Genomic DNA, 23,834 nt, shown 5'->3' with positions numbered 1-23,834 from the left:
GTATGGGAAAAAGACAAGAAATACACTCTGGGTCTCAAATTCCTTGCCCGGCGTAAATGTAATTCTCTTCGAATTAATACAGCCTCCTCATCTATGGGATCCTCCAAAAAGGACATGCCATTCTTGTAACATTGTTCTTTGTGTGACTGAAATGTCACAGAGTAACTAACTCTTAGTAAAAGTGACCTCTCTTTCAGAAACAGGCTTGACTTACCCTGCTTTCTTGAGTTTGACAAATGTGTGGCAAACCCTAGGAACACTTAAACCCTAGGAACATAAAGGTGGTGGAAGCATCATTCCCTGTACTACATTTCTCAGGATTTGTGAAAAATGAGTCGCATTCACTAAGCATCTATGAACATGTCTAAAAAGATCAAGAAATGCTGCACATTACGTTTTTTTGTAAGGGACTGGTAACGGTTTGACTAATGTGTGCGCCTCTGCTGTAGACATTTTCATGTCTGTGTTTCTTGAGCAAAACCATAGCTTATTTCTAATATTACAGCACAAGAAAAAATAGAGACAACATAGTACTGAGATTTTACTTAATGACCAAAATTACAAAATGCAAGAGAAAAAGGCAGTTCCGTCTGGACAGATTTCTCTCGTATTGTTAACAATCATCAGAAATATTTCAGACAAATCTTTGTGCAGGGGTCATGAGTAACCAAGGGCAACCATGTACAGACCTGCAGGGGGGAGCTAGCATGTAAATAGAAACCCGCAGTCAGTCAGGAAGTATGGGCGGTGCCAGAAGTTCAAGGCAACATTCAACGGGTTTCTTAGCTTAAAATTAAGAAATGTTAATGAAACAAGTAGTATTTCTCATTTTCAACATGAAGCAATTCTGCCTGAAGAACTGACTGTAGTTATTAGGACTACAGACAGAAAGGAGCCTCACATAACGTTATTTAGAATATTAAAGTAAATTGATAAGAATTGAATGGAAGGCATGAAAGTTTTGCTTGCACAGAATGAACATTTGTGGCTTAGCCTGCATGATAATTAGTCATTTAATTCTGTGAAATGTTTAAAAATTTCATGTGATTCAGATTTGGCCACTATTTTGCTGCAAGAAAAAATACGAACAGCATTGTGAGTGCTCTGCAATCATATCTCTTAAGAATCACTTTTGGTGATAAAGAAGATGATCTTAAATGTCTCATCATTACAGCGGCTATTGATTTATGTGTGTTAGGAATCTGAACTGAGGACGGCAACAGTGAATGCATTCAAGTGGAAAAGGTGCCCTCCGGTGGCCAAGCGGCTGCTTCACATCTTCGAGGAGGCCGCCAGGGCAGAAGGTCCACCTTGATTGTACACGTGCACTGTATTCTGGGAAAAGAGACAACAGAAAAAGTCATTTCAACGTAGGAACATGTCTGAAAAACAATGGAGATGACAACCAGTTCTGAACGAAAGCACGTGCCTTCTTTCCCTCGGCATTGTACTTATCAAGCAGTGCCTGAACCCGGTTGCCATAGTCAGGGTGGACGGCCAAAAGGTTCTGAACCTGAAACGTGAAGAAAAGGGAGTGAGCAAACAGTCATGCAGCTGTAAAGCAAGAGAGGGGGTGAAGGCCCACCGAGCGCTTTTGGATGAACAGCTGAGCCCCTTTCAGATGTCCTGCCATGTTCTCACAAAGCCGCTGGCGCTCCTCCTCATTCAGCACTTGTGTGTAGAAGGTACGGACCTACAGGGCGGCAACATAACAATTTTGAAGTGAAAGTGAAGTGACTGACATTGTGAAACACTGCAGCACATGGTGACAACAAAATGTGTCCTCTCCATTTAACCATCACCCTTGGTGAGCAGTGGGCAGCCATGCCAGGTGCACGGGGAGCAGATTGTGCTCAGTGGCACCTTGGCGGTTTGGGATACGAACAGGCAACCTTCCGATTGCAGGTCCGCGTCCTTACCTGCTAGGCAACCACTGCCCCAGTTACGCTTTTCCTTCCAAATTTGTCCTGTGTTGTGAAGGACCTCATTCACACACCCTGAAAGGACAAAGTACCTGAGTGACGTTGTCATCATCTGAGCTATTGTAGCGGGCCACATCCGGAGACACTTGAAACTTGGACTCAATGAAACGTGGCTGGGTGTCAGGAGCACTGAAGCTGTTGGGGTAATAATTCGGTGCTCCTCCTGCACAGACGAAACAAGAGGACTGAACTACGGCTGTCCACAGTTTCCCAAAATCCAGAACTACACTCTGCATCTGAGGGTCTGTGTCTAATCTACATATAAAATCCCGGGGTGAACTGCCCAGCCCAGACTGTCTGTGGAACGGCCAAAGTGACTCACTTAAACCATGATCCTACATGAACAAAAGCTTGCCGTTGTAATCAGTACACACAATGATATCACCAAATCCTTCCTTTAAAGAATGAACTAATATCCTTATGGACTAGATTCAGCCTTTGCATTGAATTTCAGACATCCTTGTATTAATTAATCAGTGACACAGTGAAGCCAGAAAAATGCTTGCCAGTGGTCATCTTGATTTCTGTCTACTTTTGTACATTTCATATCCACTGTGGGTCATGGGATGTTTTTGTCTGCTTCAGAGCTTGAGCACTAACCCTGGTTGTCGAACATGCACATGGGTCCATCTCGCTGATAGTTGGCCACCCGGGCTCGGAAGGGACAGTTGACTGGCAGCTGGAGGTAATTTGCGCCCAGGCGGTGCCTGTGTGTATCTGGGTATGAAAACAGCCTACCCTGTGGAGGCATACAGATCCAAGCTATTGCTACAAATATTGCTTATACCAGCACAAATCTTTTGCAGTTTTCAACATCATAATCATGTGTGATATTTAATAAAAATGTTTTTGAAATATGGTCATCAAACTACATGTACGTTTGCAAACCATACAGCTCGTGCATTACACCTAAAACTGGGTGGAGTCCTAAATTTCTCGCACCATCTTAACTAGCAAGTGAACATAATTTTATAAGGAACAGTTAATGACTGGTGCTGAAACTTGTTTGTGTGGCCACACGTTTAGAAGCAATCTAACAATTTTTTTAGATGTAAAAATGTCTGACCTGCAGCATCTTATCAGGGCTGGGCTCAATGCCTGGTGGCATGTTGCTGGGGTCAAAGGCCAGCTGCTCCACCTCTGCAAAGTAGTTGACAGGGTTCCTGTTGAGAACCAACTTTCCCACAGGAATGAGAGGGTAATCCTTATGGGACCACACCTGCAGAAGAAAGAGAAGAACAGACTGGATTTCTATGGCACTGACTGTTTGCCAACAGTGCACTACACTACCACCTAGTGGATGCAGAGCCACAAACATTCATATTTTGCTTCGGTTTACCTTAGTCAAGTCAAATGGATTCCATGGGAACTTCTCAGCCTGTTCAAAGGTCATGACCTGGATGTAGAAGGTCCAGGATGGGAAATTGTTGTAAGCAATAGCATTGTAGAGGTCTCTGATGGAATAGTCTGGATCAGTGGCAGCCATGCGGTCTGCATCTTCTGGTTTCAGGTTCTTGATGCCTTGGTCAGTCTGAAAAAAGAAAGTGGCAGCAATGAACCCTGAGGCAAACCCTGCTGGCACACTGCACCCACAATGCATCCTGACTTTCCACTTGGAGAAGTTTTGAAATTATTTCCAATGTGGGATTTTCTCTTTGTTCATCCCTACCTTGTAGTGGAACTTGCAGTAGACTGGGTTGCCCTCAGCATTGATGAGTTTGAATGTGTGGGATCCATATCCATTCATGTGGCGGTAGCCGTCAGGAAGCCCACGGTCACTGAACAGGAAGGAAACCTTTAGAACAGTAAAATATATGTAATTAACAACAAGCATTCATTTGTTCTTGGTCATTCACGTCACCAAACATCTACCTGGTGGAGTGACTCAGGACGAAGGCTCCAGAAGTCCCACACCATGTCTGGGTCTTTCAGGTGGGTTTTTGGGTTACGCTTCTGAGAGTGGATGAAGGAAGGGAACTGCAGACACACAAATTGGACATGAATGCAGAACTTTAGGCCAGTGGTTGTGTTCCTGAAGGACAATCGTGGATTACTACACTACCAAGGAAGCACATGAGAACCAGTTTATGGTTCTGTACTGACCAGAAGAGCATCCCTAATGAAGAAGATGGGGGTATTATTGCCAGTCAGGTCCCAGTTGCCCTCCTCTGTGTAAAACTTCACAGCAAAGCCCCGGGGGTCTCTCACAGTGTCGGCTGATCCAGACTCTCCAGCTGCGGCACACAGAGCACATTACATTCCCCTTCAGCAGCTCTGCCTGCTGAGGAGGTATCTACAGGATAATTATGGATAATCATTAAACAACCTGAATAAAAAAAAAAAAAACATTATCAACATGTGTTGGCACAATATCAGCGTATAGAAGGGTTTTGGGAAGGTGCCTGAGAGGGCAATAAACCACAGTGCAACTGCAGGGCACGCAGACATGGCGTGGGTTCGAAGGACTCTTACACAACGTCCGTCTGGACAGTTCACTGGTCGTGGCTCCCATTATGACTGCATTAACCTGCATTTCTTTTAATGCCGATGCCACCAGTGCAGGTGTCACCTGCCACTTTGAGTTAAGTCGAATTATTTATAGAGCAAAAAAGACAGGTTGACCTAAGTACTTTACAAGAAGTATTAAAAATATATATATAACCCTGAGAAGCAGTTGTTTGGCAGATCTAAGCGATCTAATGGGGGCGTGCCTTGTTAAAAGATCACTCGGGTATAGAGGAGTTAGGTTCTTCATGGATTGAAAAACATACAGTAAAATCTTATCATCTATTCTAAAACGTACTGGGAAGAAACCAGTGTGAAGAAGCCAGTATGGGTGATATGGGATCCTGCACCAGCATTTTGCACCATTCTGTTAACCAGCGGAGTTGGAAAACGCTTGTTTTTACCACTGTACCTGCTTTTCAAAATTCAACTTATTATCACCAGGTTCATTATAAAGGGCTGCATTTTTTTTACTTTATAGCAAGTCAGCAGCGTGTTTCACAGGATTGAAATGGAGAAGTGAAGAGGCTCACCCACAGTGGAGAAGCGGATAGCTATGGGCGTGGTCTTGCCCACATGCTCAAACACCTTGGCCTTGCAGTAGCGTGTGATGTCATGAGTCACCTCAAAATAGCCAAAAGCACCTGAGGAAGGAAGGAGCTGACTGAATATCATTGGACTCCTCACATGATCCGTAACTATTCATAAAAAACATACATGTTACTGTGTTTTACATGTTAATGTCGGCATATTGCGAGCTAAATCCGTAACATGAAAAAATTTGTAAGCAATAAATGTGTTGTTTGCCCAGTGTATTCAGTGTCCTCTACAACAAGCATCTTATTGTTACCTTTATTAAGCAGCGCATGACCAAATCAAAGACTAAGCCAATGAAATCCACCCTGGAAGAGCATGAGAAAGCTTTATTCCAGCAGCAGGTGACGTTTACCTGCCCCCTTGGCGTGCACCACCCGCTCTGGGATACGCTCACGGTCGAAATGTGCCATCTCGTCGGTAAAGACCACATCCTGGACCAACAGGGGTCCACGGGGACCCGCGGTCTGTTCATTCAGCTTGTCCCCAACCGGGATCCCAGCTCCGGTGGTCAGGGCATCTGGTTTCTGGCCATCAAACCAGCACAGAGGGTCACAATCTCGCAACAATTCTGCTGCTTTGTGATGTTATGTAAAATATCTCATTCATGATAACAGCTACGGGGCATGATAACGTAGGCAAACAATGAGAGCCAACTTATGCCAGTTGACCTTTTACCCCTCTCTTGCAGCTAAAGGATAAAGTTCACAAACAAGCTGATAAACAACCAATTGCAGAGATAATGCAGTTAGATATATTATATTTACTAAAAATTTATCAGTTTTAGTATGCTAACTAGCTAAGCTAACGGATGCAATATAAAGGGACTAAAAATAAAATAAAGGAAAATAAAGACAGGTCACCGACATGTGACGCAAAATGCACAGGGCTTCGGCGGTTTATTTAGTCGGTAAGTTTAGCCAGCGGTAGACCCCTGTCTCGGTTCGAATATCGACTTTATACGTTGTCACTGCGCCGCGAAAAGCACGCTTCTTTGCCCGTTTTCTGCCCTCTTGTTTACAACTACTAGCATCTGCGCCACCGCACATGGCGACAAAACCGCGCTGCGGACCTGAGATCCTCGACTCTCCTTCCACAGTTTCATCTGGTCAGTCGCCTTGTCCCTGTTTTCAGCCATCCTGCAGCACGGATTTGGTGAAATTCAGCGATAGATAATCGGCGCCTTGCTGGTTATATGTCAGAGTTCAGTACCTCCTCTTCTTCTTCCTCCTCCTCCTCCTCCCCTCTCTCCATTGGCTGCGTGGTCGTGATCTGACCACAGAATCTCTGGACAAGACAGACCGCCCACTTTTTACTTCCGCATTTACTCACGTGGTACAAATACAGCTTCTAATTGGTTCAAACATTTGAGCGAGAAAGTCCAGTCGTATTAACTTGAAGAGACGACGGTACAGCAGTTTAATGTGTGTGTCGAGGGTTCGTATGATGTCCTAATTCAACCAACCGATTAAAGACTAATCGGACTTTATCAGTCACGTTGTGTTCATTACATTTATTTTTACCAAATAAATTAATTTAATGGCAAAAAAGCTGAGGCGAGCTCTCAGGAAGGATAAATGACATCTTATTTTCTCATTCATTCAAAAAATCTGAGCATAAATGATTTTTAAAATGCATTATGTTTTCAAACAATGCCAGAAAGCAGCCATGTACTTCAGTTTATACAAGGTATATGTCACCAAAGATCAGAGTAAATGTTTTTCTTGCAAGACAGCAAATGGGGACAGAAGTAATTGATGGATTTTCAAAGATGGTTTATTTAATTAAACAGTCGTAACACAATACTTCATGTTCTGGCGGCATACAAGGCCTGAACATCTTCATGCAATTTAAAACAGCACAAAACAAGAGCACATGGTCAGTGGAAATATTGCTTCATTAGTGTTAATGAATTTGGCACTGTATAAAATATAGCAAATCCAGTGCTGTAAAGTGGTGGGTGGCCACTATGAAATAAAATAGTGTGAGAAAGTCACCAGTCGTCTGACCTCCCCGTAAGAAAGTGGTTATGGCAATTTGGTTAGTTTTGTGTTAGTTGTATTAGCCCTTTGCCAATTTGGCAAGAAGCTAGTTAATTCACTTTTTCATATATTTATTTATGTATCTATCTATTTTATTTATTTGTTCATTTATTTATTTGCTAAATTCCTTATGCAGCACATAACTTGAAAAAAGCAAGCAATTTGTAAATGCTATATTTTCACATGTTCACACTCTCTAGCATAATGAAATGATTATTGCCTAACTATTATGTACTGTTTCTTACATAAAAATTTATATTTACATATTTATCCAATAAAGAACTGCATTTTAGAGGTAATCAGTTAATGCCTCATATCAAGTTATCATGTTTGTCACATATAGAATTCTGGATGTCTGTCCCACTAAAGGAATGAATTAAAACCGGAAAGAAAAAGTAGAAAAGTGGTAGTCTATTGCTTTCCGCCTAAGTATACCAACAAAAGCAATAAATATTTGCTACATTTGACAGATATTATAGCTACATACATGAAAATGTTAATATATATATTAACACAAACATCCATATGCATACATTAGTATATATTTATAATAACATATTTGGTATTCATAGTCTTACACTCTCTCTATCCATTACTGCTTATTCCTAAGGAAGGAATCTTGGGACTCTGGGTACAGGGTGGGGACTCCACACTCATCAGGCCAGGTTACAACTCATAATGCTCATAATCACCACCGTGTCACTGTGCAGCCACTGTAGTCTTATACTTTCTAGTAAAAGTTAAGTGACTGCTTCGATTACTACAAAATAATGATAATAATACTACACGATATGTTGTGAAATATATAAACACTATAATGGCCATTACATAAACTGGATTTAGCAGTTACTACAGATAATTTTTTGTAAAGTATAAATAATAAATTGCAGTGTTAAATTACTGTCACTTTTATACCCGCTTCAAAAGCAAATTTGGCCACCCTGTAAGAATAAGTATAAATTACAATTGAATTAAACCTGGATTTACAGAACCTGGATTTGAAAAATGAGACCTACCCAACATCCCACACTGTCCTTTCATCAAGAATATGCAATTATGTCAGATGACCCTGAACCCTGAAGTCTAATGGTTGGCTTGTGCATTAAAAACTGTTTTAAAGAATGAATCTCCTGAAGAAAGAAAAGCCTTCATGTTAGTAGTGTTTAATCTCGACGCCACAAGCTCAGTAGGCACCATGCAGGCAGGTGGGGGACTTGGCGGTGTCAGTGTGGGTGGGGTTAGGTCCTCCTGATGGGGTGCCACATGGACACAGGTTTCCTCAAGGTGGCCAGCATCTGGTTCCAGTGGGTGATGCCCATGCCACTTGCTTCGGGACCAATGATCACATGACCCACATTCTCGCCCCGGCCGTCATCAGTGTATTCTGCCACGGTGACCCTCAACGAGAGGTCCTACATAGAGACATGGAATTGTTTACATACATACACACACTCTGTAACTGTACTACAGCAAAGCAAATCCTGAAAATGCTTCATTCGGCAAAAGAGAGAGCACAACTGAGCCCTTCACGTTCACATACCTGCAGCACAATGGCTGGAACAGAAAAAATCATGGCTTCATTGAATATTGGGTTTGTGTCGTCCCTCTTCACTGAGGTCTTCTTCTTGCTGATCTTCCTGCCATCTTGTAGGAGATACACTTTGACAAAAGGGTCTGTTTGTGGAACATGTATAAGAGATCAATCTTCTGCTCAAGTTGTAATGCATTTGTGATAAATGAACAATGTAAGAGTGCTTCTTTACCTGCTGTGGTTTTTCCATTGGTCCACACCAGATTCTTGGCTTTGGCCACGACCACAGTGAGGCGTTCAGCGGTGGGCAGGTAGCTGAGAGAGAGCAGGATCTCCCCTACTGCATCCACAGTCTGTAGACGGGAGAAAATTAACTTTTTAAGATCAAACTGACATATGCAGTACAATTTGGTGCAGTGGTACACAGTGAGAGGATTGTCCTCTCCAGTCCAGTGTGGACATTCCACCAAAGTGGCATGTCCACACTGGCTCCACCCTCATGACAAGCCCCTGAGTATGTCTGTGTCTGTTTGCCTGTTTTGTGCATGGCAGCCAACTCCCTGATAAGTCCCAAACATGTAGTGTGCACTTGGCAGTAATCTTCTCTGACTTCCACGATGTGGGTTCCTTCTCACATTCCCTCCCTAGGGTCCTTTGATTGGATATTGATCCTAGCAGTTCAACGAGTGACAGGAGCGGCCTGTTGTGTCTATCGGCCCCTTATTTAAGCCTGTGTGATACAGAGATCTACAGAGCTGTTCTCCAACAAGCATCCCAAGGTGTCCCCCCCGTGTCTCGTGTTTCCCCACTGACTGGAGTGTGGTATTCGTGAGAGTTGTGTCTACATTTGTGTCATTAGGAAACATATATAATTCACGGGAGCTCCATGGGCCATTCATCTACCAGAGATCTGGATCGTTCTCATCAACCAATGCGTAAGACTTGTGAAGCTTGACCAAGGGGTAGCAGTTTCCTGCATCCCTGCCAGACTAGAGCACCAGATTGGGACATTATTCATTTTCATATATTCACATATAAATATATATATCGCAACCTGGTTTGGGAACAGCACCATGCAGGAACTGTGCCAAGCTCCCTAACGTTCAATCAACCTACAGCAAGTGGTGCTGGACCAGGGCCAGAAAGATACCGAAGGACCTCAGCCACCCCAACAATGGACTGATCTCTCTGCTGCGATCAGGGAAGTGCTTCCGTTCCTTGAAGTCCAACACAGAGAGAATGAGGAGGAGCCTCTTCCCGCAGGATATACGAGCTCTCAACAACAACAACACCACTATATAGGACAGAACACTAATACACTCCAGTACACTCCAGAACAACTTCTGGACTCTATCCCCCCAGTCATTTGCACTTCACTTAACACATTTGCACACCTTCACCCTACTATTACATATAGTTGTGTTTAAAAACATACAATTGTAATATTTGTCCATATTTTCAAAATTTGCATATTTCTGACACTTGAATATTTGCAATATTGAGGTCAACAGCAGTCGCACAAGCATTTCACTGCATATCATATCATGTATGACTGTATATGACAAATAACATTTTAATTTGCTCTCTCCCTGCCACATGTTCCTGATTAATTACTGATTATTAATTCTGTGCCACTCACCATATTCTAATTTTGGTACATTTGTATTTGCATCTGTCATATTTGAATCTTATTTTTGTTTGTATGCTTTTCAGAGTACAGGCATATGATTCACATGTTCCATCACACTTGCAATTAAGAACACCTTATACTCTATATTTACAAATGAATTCTGGTATGAAATATGTGGAGTAAGGATATGCACTGCCAGGGATTTAAAAAACAAAACATCCCAACAACCAAGACAGTAAATCACAACTGTCAAGTATCTAAGGCATCAATGCACTGCAATGACTGGTCAGATTTCAACTCATTTTCTAGAGTGCTGTAGTGATTTGAACCTGAGGGGAGGGGGAAGAGGTTATCGTTTATTACCCATAAACTAACATTCAAGATATTCTTTTCAAACCAAATGATACCCAGCGTTGTGAGTGATTGCTGTAAATGAATAAAAATGACAAAACTCACGAAAATAATAAATAACGAAGGACAGTCAGAATAGTTTCTGTACCTTGTTAACGTCCTGCAGATAGAGCCAGGCGTTGAACGGCCGGACGGAAAGATCGAGGTCAGAAAGTTTCAGCTCAGCCACGCCTGCACTGATGTTTCTCTCATCAGCATCGATGCCAAACGCAGCAAAGCGCAGGCTGTAGTCCTCCAGCACGCCGCTGTCCAGCGCTACGGAGAAACGCTCATCAAACATGACGGTGAATGCGTTCCTCTGGACCTGAGGAGCAGGAAAAGAGAACAAGCGCTTATGCATTATAGAATATCCCACTCATCAGAATATTCTTATACATCTAATGGATATAGTGGTCATACAGTGTTTGTGTTCCCCCTGTGTGTAAATTAGAGATCAGTGGACACCACCATACAGGTGATCCTCCACACATTACTGTAAACCATGTGACACTAGGGCAATTTCACACACTACATTTGGAGGAGTAGTCTGGGAAAATAAGGATATATACATTCATATTGGCTTACACAGTATACATTTTTGTATATCCTTAAAATCATCAAAAGGCATACATTTTATAATAATAAAGACATAATGCCTACTTTCTGAGCTAGCTTTTCTTTGAGGTTCTCCATTGTGTATTATAATGCATGTTTGCAGATCATTATCATTAACATTTTTTACAGATGATGTTTGCTTCCAGAATTTGCTGATGTCTATTCAAATATCATGAGCAAACATACCTTGTGAACATGTTCTTAACATCATCAATCTGCTGAATTTTATAGTTTTCTTCTGTTGACTCTACCATAAAGCAATCGAACAACAAATTCTGACTATTAGAAAAGTTTGACTCTTTCTGCCATTTCTTAAAACATTATGACGGGAGGAATATTATTTTTTGTTTAGTTGGGTTGATGGGACAAGTTTGGGAAGTCACCTGGCCTTTCCTAATGATAACAAAGTTATTTTGGAAAAAAGGTTATTGAGAACTAAAATGCTCAGGGATGCCTAAACTTTTGCATGGTTCTCCTGTCGTTCTGGTTGTATACAGTTGTGGTTGTGTACTCCATGCACAGGTCGCCAGACCTTTGCTTGACTGTGTTTGGTGTGTAGATGATTCTCTGTTCTGCTTTTTGTTTGCAATGGACATTCAAAAAAAAGAGATCAGTTAGACTACCCCAGACATCAGTTTGGACTACAGATGGTGATTTAGTCTCAGATCAAGTTAAATCTGTAAATTTCTAGGAAATTTATGGACATCCTTCTTTGCGGACCATTAGCTATATTTAAGCCAAGAGGGTAAATTGCAATCGTCAAACATTCCAGTCTACAAAGACATGATGAAGCACTAAAATCAATGCACTGCAATTACTAATTAGATTTGGGGAGGTTCCATTGTGGAATTTTATTGGCTGAATATTGGAAGCTACTACTTCACTATGACAAAATTTGAATCCGTAAAGAACCTAAAAATTACAAGTCGCCCATAAATACATTTACATTTACAGCATTTATCAGATGGCCTTATCCAGAGTGACTTACAATCAGTAGTTACAGGGACAGTCCCCCCCCCTGGAGACACTTAGGGTTAAGTGTCTTGCTCAGGGACACAATGGTAGTAAGTGGGATTTGAACCTGGGTCTTCTGGTTCATAGGCAAGTGTGTTACCCACCAGGCTACTACCACCCATAAATAATAAGCTGAAGAGTAAAGCAGTGACAGCAACCAAATACATACTGCAAAAAAAGAAGTAGAAAAACCCCACCTGTCAATCAAAGTTGCTGTGACTACTGATGTGATCATGATGTACAGGTCACAATGCATTACATATCACTTTAAAATAATATACAGTTCTCAGTAGTGAAATCTAAATATAAAAGTGTAAAACCCACAAAAAAAGTGCAGATTAAAAAGTGAAAGTGTAAATAATGTTGATATGGTGATAGAAGAACTGGGTGTCGTCGCTGTTTTTAATGAAAACAAGGGAATTCTGCAATAAGCGCTTTAGGTAAATCAATTTTTTGATCAGTGTTTTGATTGCTTTGTTATTCAGAAAGATGAGGTACTGGAGGAGTGTGGAGAGGATGTTGATTTACCCTCAGCCACCCTCTCTATGTAACACATGTAGTTTTATTGTCCTCAGTGCCACTAGTGCACAGCGTGTAATGCAGTAAAGCATCCTGGTGTTGCTGTGTGGGATAATATGGAGCAGAGCAGCACCATGGGGTACAGGGAGAAAATACAAAGGGGAGGGGGAGACCAAAATAAATCAGAAGGAGCCTGAGAAATGGAGGAGACAAGCACGAATAGAAGATAAAAGTGAAACCAGGTTCTTCTTCTTCGCCTCTCTTACCTTAGTGACGCCCACGCTGAGCTCCTCAGGCAGCAGTGTGATGCGGATGAAACAGCCCGGGAAGTTTTCCTCCTCCTTCTCCAGCAGGTCTTTGCCCTGGTGCAGAGTGATATGAAGTGCACCGAGTCGGCCGTCATAGTCCAGTGTCACCTCCAGCTGGCCCACGGTGAAGTCATGGCCAAAGTTGTGGGCTATGGAGGAGATGGAGCTGAGCGAGTCGGTGGAGACAGAGCGATGGAGCTGGGCGGGATCCAGCTCACGGCTCATGAGTTCTAGAGTGCCCAGGTCCCGCAGGCCATCGGGAGTGTCCCCAAGCTGCAGGCTGGGCTTCCGGCTCACTGATACTGATGCTGACGCCCTCCGGTGGTTGGATGCAGCAACTCGCTTTGTCATAAATAAAAAAAGAGACAGACCACTCCTCCTCAACTGTCCAGTAATCACGTTCTTCATGCAGTAAGAAGATTTGAGATCTGGAGTGAAATCATGATTTCACTCACCTTTTGCCTGACTTCGGAATATGACATGCCATATTTCTCCTGCAGGTAGCGGTAGTCAAAGTTGGGGTATGGGGACGGAGCAGGGAAGGTGCCAGACTTCCATAGCTTCCACAGATTGACAGCCACCACCCCCAGCAACACCAGGAAGCCGGTTACGTAGATCCCCACTTCCCAGCTAGGGGGGTCTCGGACCACTGGAGCACAGTGCAGACAATAACAATCATTCTGGAATTACGAGCAGATCTATTTAACTGCACTGGTGGGGAACTTCACTGTACAGTTGTATGTTAATAACAAGTGTTTGTTTCATGCAAGATTTCAGTTTAGTCAAGGTATGAAAAATGACACCACAATACACATCAGGGCTTTAGCTGGGGGGCAGGGCCCAAATATCAAATTAGTGTAGGGACCCATAAAACCATGGGCCAACACTGCATAAATCACACAGATATTAAAACAATCCCCACCCCATTCCATTTACTCCAACGTCCCCAAAGTACAGCGTGTAGATGTCGCCCCAGAGTCTCCAATCGACCCGGACTGTAAATCAGCTGAGAGCGTCCAATTGGAAGGACATTTAGGGGCCACGGAGGGCCATGTGGGGCGGAGCCGGCAACTTCCACTCACCACTTAGATGGTAGTCAGATATGTCCCGGCCTTGGGCTGAGGCCATGGTGCAACCGCCGGCCTGCAAGAGTAGAAATAGTGGAAACTCATCTGCAAATACTGCATCTACACGGCCGCTGTCTCCCTTAGCAATGATTAATGGAGCTCTTATTACCCGTAGGCAACAGATTCTATGTCTATGTATTAATTCATTGCTTTAGTAACACGTTAATTGAATGGTAATGGGTGTGAAGGGGTTAACGTTGTTCGGCTTGTTGCATTGTGCCAGTATGCAGTGACTCAAGCGAGCAGAAAGCTTTCATAATGTTCTATTTCGGAACCCATAATGTTTCCATTGCACCAAAGCAGGAGCAGAAGAGAGGGAGTGGAGGAGGGGGGGTCGTCTGAAAATGAGTCATGAGTCACCCCCCACCCCCCCTCGCTCACTCCCTGGTCCCCCGTTTAGAAGCTCTCAGCATCTCTACCGCGGTGCTTGGCGGGTACACGGAACAGCAGTGATGGAGGTGGCGTGAAGCACATGGCAGTGCAGATGGCTCCGCCCTGCTAGCAGTGGCAGCTCTTCCACCACCCTCCCCACTCTCTTGTTTATGACCTATGGGACACGTTTAACCAACCAGCAGCAGCAGCATCTCCCCTCAGACCCTCATCACAGCGATGAGCATGACGCCTCTACTCCAGAGGGAGTTTCAGCCCAGGCCAGGAGGTGACTGGAGGTTCTTCTTCTGGGTGGGTGGGTGGATGATGTCAGGAAATTCAGCTTTTCATCAACGAGAGCTGATGAGCTGGATGAATGAATTCCAGTAATCAGATCCATATAGCAAAGGACTGCTCTCTGGTCTTACTCTAGAAACATGTGCCATTTGTAATAACATTTATTAAAGATATGATGATATGTAATTGATCATATCTTTCAGTTTGGGTTGCATTAAAATAAACAAATCGATTTCCCATGATGTGTAAACAGTGACAGCATGTGACAGCAGTGACAGCATAGCTTGAGTCCAGCTTTTTGAGACAGAGCATGGTGACATGGTGCCACATGGCATCTTGGCAGTGGGGAGTCAGGATTGGCTGCCGTGCTGCCAGGCAAAGGAAAAAGCAAAAAACAACAGCCGTTCCACAGGAACTTACAGATCCCTGGCACTGTGTGTGTGTGTGTGTGTGTGTGTGTGTGTGTGTGCGTGTGTGTGTGTGTGGGAGAGAAAGAGGAACATTTTGACACCATACTGCTTACTGCTCTATGTGAAGGTTCCAACTAGTGACCATGACAACAGTAAATGAGAGTAGCAGCCAATGTCAATCAGCCATAACGGTGGTGCTGAGGAGGTCCGGCACTAAGCCGACACCACAGAACAAGGAGATTGAGGGCACTGCCATTATGTAACATCAATCAGCTGTTCAGATCATTTATTAATAATTTGTTTTATTTTGTAATTTATTTAGACAAAACACCCTAGTTCACCCAAAATGTGTGGTGTTCCACGTCTCTGACTGATCACGTGGGAATAATATCAAGTGAAATATGAATATTTCTCCTTGGTTCTTGTGTAGAACTATTAGAAATATCAATAAAAATGTTATAATTCTGGTCTTTGTTTTTATCATTGAAATAGTACCAGCACAATCTGGATCCCCACCCCTGGTTATACAGGTTACATAATAAACAACAATAAACTCCAACAGAAGCCCACCCTTCCAAAGCCTGCCACACCCACAGTCCTGATCAGGAAACCTGACCTATGACCTTTTAGAGATGACCCTGGAGATAAAACTGATGACAAGCAGCACAGAGAAAGACGTTATATCTGAAAACTAACCATAAGACATATGTACACACATTAGTTCTAGTTTCCATCGCAGTGAAATGAGGACAGAGGAGGTGAGAATGCAGGTGGAAGAGAAGATGTCAGGATCTAACATGCGTCCACCACCGCCCCTGACCAAAGATGATGATAAGACACCAGACAGCGAGTGAGCGGCCATGCTGCCGGTGCTCTTTGTCGGTTGGCCATTCTAAAACACCAATGATCAATAATAATGAGACTGCACTGCCGCCAGAGTGTGTGTGTGTGTGTGTGTGTGTGTGTGTGTGTGTAAGGATGCACTGTCAGCTCCTCTCTGCATGGACAGCAAATCCTGGAATGAAAATAAATCAACTTTCCACTACCACACCGTCTCTTCGAGGAGGGGCGGGGCAACCCCCTGTAGACCCTTGGATACATAACAATGCAAATGGAAGTCATGGTCCCAAGAACAATGTCCTTCTTTCTGTGTGATCAGAGGAAGGAGAGGAAGCCCCACGTAGTTCTACATGTCCAGGTTTCCTGTAATGTGTCCTAATGTGTCCGGGACAGAGTGGTAACGTGGTTCTGATGCAGTCAGCTACGCTGGAATATTCTAGACAACTAGAGACATAGGTGAGTCATCCAGTCTTTAGTGCAGAAACAAACCAGGATGCAGAAAGCTTCTCTACTATGGACGTGTGAAATGGTCCCAGTGGGTCAGATCAATCCCGTTAACATTCCCAGTGCTTCCTGCACTTCCCTCTCCCTGTCGATCCCGTCTGCACGGTCAGTTCTGCAAGTGTGAACAGCATGAGTATACACCCAGCCACAATTTTAAAACCAGCGTTTTTAAACCTTTATCTTCATGACCATTTACGTTGGTAGATTCTCACTGAAGGCATCAAAACTATGAATGAACACATGTGGAGTTATGGACTTAACAAAAAAAGGTGAAATAACTGAAAACATGTTTTATATTCTAGTTTCTTTGCTCTGATTACTGCTTTGCACACTCTTGGCATTCTTTCGTCACCTGAAATGCTTGTCCAACAGTCTTGAAGGAGTTCCCAGAGGTGTTTAGCACTAGTTGGCTCCTTTGCCTTTACTCTGCGGTCCAGCTCACCCCAAACCATCTCGATTGGGTTCAGGTGGAGGCCAGGTCTCCACTTTTTGTTAAGTACATAACTCCACATGTGTTCATTCATAGTTTTGATGCCTTCAGTGCGAATCTACCAATGTGAACAGTCATGAAAATAAAGAATGAGAAGGTGTGTCCAAACTTTTGTACTGCAAATGACCAGGGTTGTTGTGCTCTCCTTGCCATTGTGACCCAGCATTGTGGCGAGTGTTAATTTGGGTGGTGTGTTTAGGTAAATTGTGCAATAATGCATTACACCAGGCATCTGACATCTTAGTAGTTCTAGCTCTACCATTGTGCAATAACGTACCTGGAACATTTAGAAAACATTCCTCCAGCACGCCTGTGATGTTCTCCATAGAGTGAAGTTTTACGGCCCTCCTTTGTCTTTTAGAAGATGTGAATGACATTAATTCAGGTGACATGGCACTGAGTCACAGCCGCCCACATGCATGAAATCTCAGGTGGCTGTCAGAGCAAGGACCAGGAGCCACATGTCCAATTTTTCCGTCCTTCTTCTCTTCTCAGAATTGGAGTGCATCATCCATTTGATTCTATGTCCATAGAATGTGAATCTCTTAATTAATCTTAATTTTAAGGAGTAAATGTAATCCCAAGCAAGCCGTATGCCGTTTAAATGAAACGGTAATACGAACCCTGCTCCTCAGAGTGGAGAACATCGCCGCGATGCAGCCCACTTCTCCACGGAGCAGAGACAGCAGAAGTTCAGGCCGGGTGGAGGACGCTTACCTGAACGCAGCAGCGGTGTGGTGGCGCAGCGGTAGCGGCGGCGGAAACTCCAGCGGTCTCAGGCTCCGCGCTCCATCCGACCGGCTGCTGCGGCGGCGGCGACCCGGGCGTCGCGCTCCCACCCCTGCAGTGCAACTTCCAGCGCTCCACTACAGGGGCAATCCCCGAGATTTCTTACGCAACGTGCGCGCGCACGCACGCAGGCGTTCCACGAGCACGTGATGCTCCATAAACAACAATGCGTTCCAGACTAGGATTTTTATTCACTTATAATATACTGGCTCAGATGTTTAACCCTCGCATCATGGTTGCGACATTTTAATAAAAAACAGCCACGCCCAGATATTGTAAACCGAGGTCCATGCGCGGCTTTTGATTGGCCAGTGGGATCCTGCGATGCTCGGTACATTTCTGGGGTTTTTTTTTTTAGCTGCTTTTATTGGCTACTGAGTTACTTTTGCTACGCAAACCCGGCAACAGCGGCCCTCCCCCCGTTTTCACCCTGGTAGAAGATGTTCTGCATCACATCATCATCACCAGCTCCTTCTCAGTCTTCTTCACCATGAGCAGTCAGATGATGTTAGCTGTCAAGTCTTCACCAGATTATAGCAATGCTGTTTATCGGATCGAATTTGTGAATATAGTTCACTTTGTACAGTGAAAATGCATTTAATAAATGAACAGATATTTCTGTACAAATACAAAAAGAAAACATGACCCAATAAAACACCAGGATAAATATTTTACTTGTGGAACAATAAGAGGTGACTGCAGGAAAGCCTCATTTAACACACTTGCAGCTCCGCGGCGCATTTAAAGCCGTTTTCACACAGAAGCGTCGATGGAGGCCTGAGAGCGGTGCGATCCTGAGCAGAAGCAGGGGAGCGATGCCCGTGTGTGGTCTGCAGCGGATACTGCAGCCACAAAGTCGCCATCATCGATCACCATCATGGCTGCCGGCAGCAACGTTTGGTGAAGAATAAAAAGGACACGTGGCGTATAAAAACATATATTCATTGTTTATTTACTATTGGTTAACTTGATCAGTACACATGTATATAAAGCCTAGAGAACTCATTTCTTTATGTTCTGGGGAACTTTTCTTCTCCGCATGCTTCAACATCATCTTGTTCTGACCTCAAGCTTTTTCAAGTTCAACATGTCCCAACGCTGCCAGTGTGTGACGATGGGGTAAGGGACCCTTTAATAGATTTTCATCACGCAGGTTCACTCAAATGGATGACCACCAGTGCAGTCCAGTATTGCACCTCTACCTCGAACACCTCATGTCCACAGTAGAACGGAGTGACAAGCTCAGTGGCCTTGTGGCCTGCAGATGTGAAGATAATGTATTAGCAGATGCTCCACCACCGCTGCTGTGGGTGCATACTCACGACTTTTCAACAAGTATGTTCACTGGATTTTTTCCTAATAAAACACTGCATCCCATTGCATTGTGTGTTTCCCAAACCTGGTCCTGCAGGAACATTCCCACCAACATGGCTTCACAACCTGTCACACCTGGGCCTAACCGAGGTGACATTGGATTGAAGACATTTTGGCAGATGTTCTTTCAGGACCAGGGTTAGGAAACACTGTCATAGACATTTCGTAAGGGAACATAGCAAAACAAGGAGGATTTTTGACTTTGCTAGTAACTGGTATTGTCTGTGGTGAGTACGCACCGGGTAAACCTGAGAAGGGCTTCTGCCATCCGGCTGGGTGCATGGGGTACAGAGAAGTGGTCATTTTCATTCTTTTTTGAGAGCAGTGGTTGTGGGAGAACTGTGTTGGGGGTCCATTGTTCCACTGGTGGGAAAACACTCATACATTCCATATGCTGATGGGCAGAAAGTCCAGCTCTTTAAATTGATTCATATATACACTGTGGTTCAAAAGTCTAGGGTCATTTAGAAATTTCCCTGTTTTCCATAAAAACATTATTATTTGAATAGAAACAATATATAAAAACAATAATAAGTAATTATTGACAAAGTTTGAAATAATGACGTAGTTCTGATGTGCTATATACTGTACTGCTGTTTTCAGATCCTTAGATCCTTAGTCTATATCACTGTGTTGTTCTACGAATCGGAAGAGGCCAGTGCCATCTTCATGCTGTGGTGTGCTGGCGTGCAGGAGGACAGGCTCTGTGTTGGGCAGGGAAGTAGACACTTTAGAGAGATGACTGTCCAGAGTACAGGCCATCATGAACGATACTGACCACCCACTCCACAGTGTGGTGACCGAGCTGGAAAGCACCTTCACAGACACATCAGTGTAAAATCCAACCACTGAACGTCACACAAAATCCTTCCTTCCCACTGCAATCAGATCCTAGAACCCTTCCTTCCATCACGTGTCCTCATAATAATGTGCACAATAATTTCAACTACTTTAAACAATAAAGTGCAAGATATATATGTTTCAAATAAATACTGCAAGTGCAATATTCTCATTTTAGTATATTTTTTGTGTACTTTAATATTTAGAATTTTAATACTTCATTTTTTTCTTATGCAACAAATTCAGTCTTGTGTTTTGTGTGTTTTAAAGCAATTTCCTTTCAGTGATAAATAATATTTTCATTGAAAAATCTTTTCCACTAATGAATGAAGGTTTTAAAATGATAGACTTGGATAAACAAACACAGCACCATTCCACTGGAACTCTAGACTAATTGTTGCTGATAAAGTTCATCCCTACATGTATGCAGATATTCCATCGTTAACAGACATTTCCATCCACCAGGGTCACTTACAACATGAATAATGTCTGGAGTTTTAAACCATCTCACATCTTTTTAATGTGCCAAACATGAGAACATTTTTAAATGACCCAAACTTTTCAATGTGTTTTATATATTTTTATATAGATATTTATCAGACCATCATTCTCAACACTCTTGTTCCGTTGCCTCCATCTAGGAGTGTGTTATGTGTCTAATGAATGTGCAAACTGTTAATCTCTTTTAACCACAAAAATGAAGTTGTCAAATAAAAACACAAAAGATGCAATGCAAAAGTTTAAAACAATAAAAGAACGTGCAGTCCCTGATACAAACATACAAAGTCCCCACACACACTTCAGGCTTCTGACACTCACATCACTCAAAGTACGGTTGCGTATGTGCCACACAAAAAAAATTAGTAATGGAGCAAAAAGAAAAGATGCATATTGTGTTACTGGATATTGTGTACAGTTTAAATCAGTTTAAATACTGTCAGTTATATAGGTAATAACATACAACACATGTACGCTGAGGTGAAGAGCTCGCGTCCACCCAACCCGCGTTGAAACACAGTGCTTAATCAGGCCTCCGGAAAAAATAGCGGTGCCAAAAACACCATTAAATTCATTAGAAAGCAAGGATGCACTGGACTGTGACGTGTCATCTGGGTAAGGGCACTTGTTCTACTGCATGTGACACACAAAATCTGTCACTGTGGTTTGATTATATATAAGGAGGGAGTTACCAGCTTTAGTTTATCTTTGGCTCTTTTTTTGCATAACAATCTTGTCGGTAGAAAAATAGATGATTTCCAATTAGTTTGGTTTGAAACAACCTGAATTTTGTTACCAAATATAGAATAAAAACAGGGTGTTAGTTAATATTATATTAGGTGTGATAAGAGGGCTCCCTTCATTGTTCTTCTCATCTTCTGGTGACCAGTGAGCATGAGCTAATAGGAAATGAAACATGATATATGGCTAGTGTGGCACTAGCTAGGAAACAAGTGACCCATTGTGGTGACATCATGTGCAATCTGCCATAATATAGACATATTCATCTCTACATTAGAAAAATAATCCCTTTTTCATAATCCCCTCCTCCCTGAAGTGTCCTGTTGGGTGGACATTAGACCATAGCCAAAGTGAGCAAGGTGAATTAACAGCTGATTCCAGATCAGTGTGTTCACAAGTACCTGCTACAGTGATCAGTCACCTTATGCAGTTATCTCTGAACATTCAAGCTTTCTCTTCTACTCTCTTATGTCTTTCTGGAGTCTTTTGACAGGTAGGGCACCACACACGTGATTTCGAAAACACTGGTAGACGTCCAGAATCAGTGACTCCACTCCACCCACAGAATACAGGTAATGGACTAAATGAACTGGTAGGAGAACAACAAAAGCATTTCTGTTAAAGAAGTCACCACTGTGAAGTCTTGTTGTGTTCTGCTTTCCTCCCAGTAACTAGAACCGAGTACAGAGGACAGGGCAGGGGTAGAGCAGGTCAGAGGACAGGGCAGGGGTAGAGCAGGTCAGAGGACAGGGCAGGGGTAGAGCAGGTCAGAGGACAGGGCAGGGGTAGAGCACACAAACTGGCCAGGATCACAGAAAAGCAGTTGGCTTGGATTCAATTGAGTCTTGAGGACTGTGCTTTGTCTGGGACAGTTGGGGATTGGGGTTGCCGTGGTGACTCAGATATGGTGCTCCTGCGGCTGCTGCAGGATCCGGATGACTTTGCTTAAGGTCTCCGGGGTGGAGAAGGCCAGGTACTGGCAGCAGAGCCAGTCCTCCAGGCTGACGCCACATCCCGTGTCCAGCGAGCGCTCGGCGAACTTGATCATCATCAGCGTCCGCTTCAGATCCAGCCAGTTCTGCAGAGTGGCCTGCCGGTGGCCCGGGCCGGTGCTGGAGCTCAGGGCCTGGAAGAGGTCCTCCCGAGGACCCCACAGCAGACACTGGAGACATGCCCACGCCTCGCCCATCTGGATGCGCTCAGACGGGTTGGCGTTGAGCAGCAGGCCGGCCAGCTGCTGCAGGCCCTGAGAGTAGAGCGAGCGGGCGGGTAGGAAGGGAAGGTCCGCCAGGCTGTACTCGCGCTCCTTCAGCTCGGGGAACTCCTCGAAGGGGTTGGGCCGGTGCAGCATTTCGTAGATGAGGATGCCGGTCTGGAACTCGTCACACTTGCGGTACTGTGTGGCAGTGATGATCTCGGGCGCCAGGCGGGACTGGTTGCGCGTGGACTCTGCAGTGTGCTGGGTCAGCACCGCACCCTTCTGCTTCGCCTGTGAAAAGTTGCTGATGATGAGGCGGGCAGGACAGGCGCTGGTGCCGGCAGAGCTGGAGGTCCCGGCGGCTCCGGCGGAGGTGTTGTTGTTGGGCTCCTGCAGGTCCAGGTTCCAGAGGTTGCTGGGGTTGCAGTGCACCAGCAGCAGGTTCTCCAGCCGCAGGTCGCAGTGTGTGACGTGGTAGGGCTTCATGTGCTCCAGCCCCGCACACAGCTGCAGGAGAAGCAGGCACACCTGCCGCTCGTACAGGTCCGGGTTGCGGACGTGCCTCGACTGGCCCTCACGCACGAAGTCCGCAACCGTCTGGAAGGGAACCTCGCGGGTGATAACCACGACCCGACTCTGCAGCGTGCCCGAGCTGCACGCAGGGCCGTCCCCGGCCTGTCCGTTGGGAGCGCCACATAACAACGTCTCCGTGTTCTTTTCGCTCGTCTTCTTCTCACCAGGCTCCCTCTCGCACTTCTCGTGCACATTCTCTACTTTATTCACATTCTTCTTCTTATCATCATCACCACTCTCTCCCTCCTTGCCATTGTCCTCCTCCCAAGGCAGCAGGCGGGACGGGACGTCGGCCAGGAAGTGGCCGCAGTCCTGTTGAATGTTGAAGTGCAGCGGCAGACTCTGCCTCACAGCCAGGCTGTGGAAGAACTGCTGCTGGGTCTCCTTCACTTTACTCCTGCAGATCTGAGGAGGACCAGAAAGAATGCAATTAACACAGAAGAAACTGGGTACTTCATAACTACCTCAATCAATCTAACCTGTTTATAGCTTCCAACTCTATTTAAGTTTAGGAGACAATATTGGCTGATCATCATCTGTAATGACTGACAACAAAGGCAATTTCAATGAAATGAAATTACAGACAAGTGAAGTGATTGTCTTTGTGATACAAAGTACAGCACACGGTGCAAACAACGAAATGTGTCCTCTGCT

The 23,834-nt window shown here is 44.2% G+C and overlaps 3 protein-coding genes across 3 annotated transcripts in view; all 3 read right to left on the bottom strand.

The window, feature by feature from the left end:
• Positions 1–528: 528 nt before the first annotated feature.
• On the bottom strand, positions 529–6,323 carry cat (catalase). Its single transcript, XM_028986198.1, has 13 exons — positions 6,154–6,323; positions 5,437–5,608; positions 5,021–5,131; positions 4,086–4,216; positions 3,855–3,959; positions 3,652–3,777; positions 3,322–3,513; positions 3,049–3,201; positions 2,583–2,721; positions 2,015–2,145; positions 1,586–1,693; positions 1,430–1,513; positions 529–1,335 (listed from the first exon to the last, which is right to left on the bottom strand). The coding sequence occupies exons 1-13, from the start codon at positions 6,217–6,219 to the stop codon at positions 1,273–1,275; spliced, it is 1,581 nt and encodes a 526-aa protein (XP_028842031.1). The 5' UTR covers positions 6,220–6,323; the 3' UTR covers positions 529–1,272.
• A 516-nt stretch (positions 6,324–6,839) lies between these two features.
• syt12 (synaptotagmin XII) lies at positions 6,840–18,187 on the bottom strand. The gene is made up of 8 exons (XM_028987747.1): positions 17,885–18,187; positions 14,213–14,273; positions 13,586–13,779; positions 13,089–13,472; positions 10,784–10,999; positions 8,887–9,007; positions 8,664–8,797; positions 6,840–8,535 (listed from the first exon to the last, which is right to left on the bottom strand). Exons 2-8 carry the CDS (start codon positions 14,256–14,258, stop codon positions 8,362–8,364), a joined length of 1,269 nt encoding a protein of 422 aa, XP_028843580.1. The 5' UTR covers positions 14,259–14,273; positions 17,885–18,187; the 3' UTR covers positions 6,840–8,361.
• A 695-nt stretch (positions 18,188–18,882) lies between these two features.
• Positions 18,883–23,834, bottom strand: part of peak1 (pseudopodium-enriched atypical kinase 1) — a 106,754-nt gene continuing 101,802 nt past the window's right edge. Inside the window, 1 exon segment of the mRNA XM_028985847.1 lies at positions 18,883–23,585. Within this exon segment, the coding sequence (XP_028841680.1) occupies positions 22,308–23,585 (1,278 nt within the window). The 3' untranslated portion in view covers positions 18,883–22,307.

This window comes from Denticeps clupeoides, chromosome 7 (genome assembly GCF_900700375.1).
Source record: "Denticeps clupeoides chromosome 7, fDenClu1.1, whole genome shotgun sequence".
Classification (NCBI taxonomy): Eukaryota; Metazoa; Chordata; class Actinopteri; order Clupeiformes; family Denticipitidae; genus Denticeps; species Denticeps clupeoides.
Note: the sequence above shows the minus strand (reverse complement) of the source record. Positions and strands in the feature narration are given on the sequence as shown.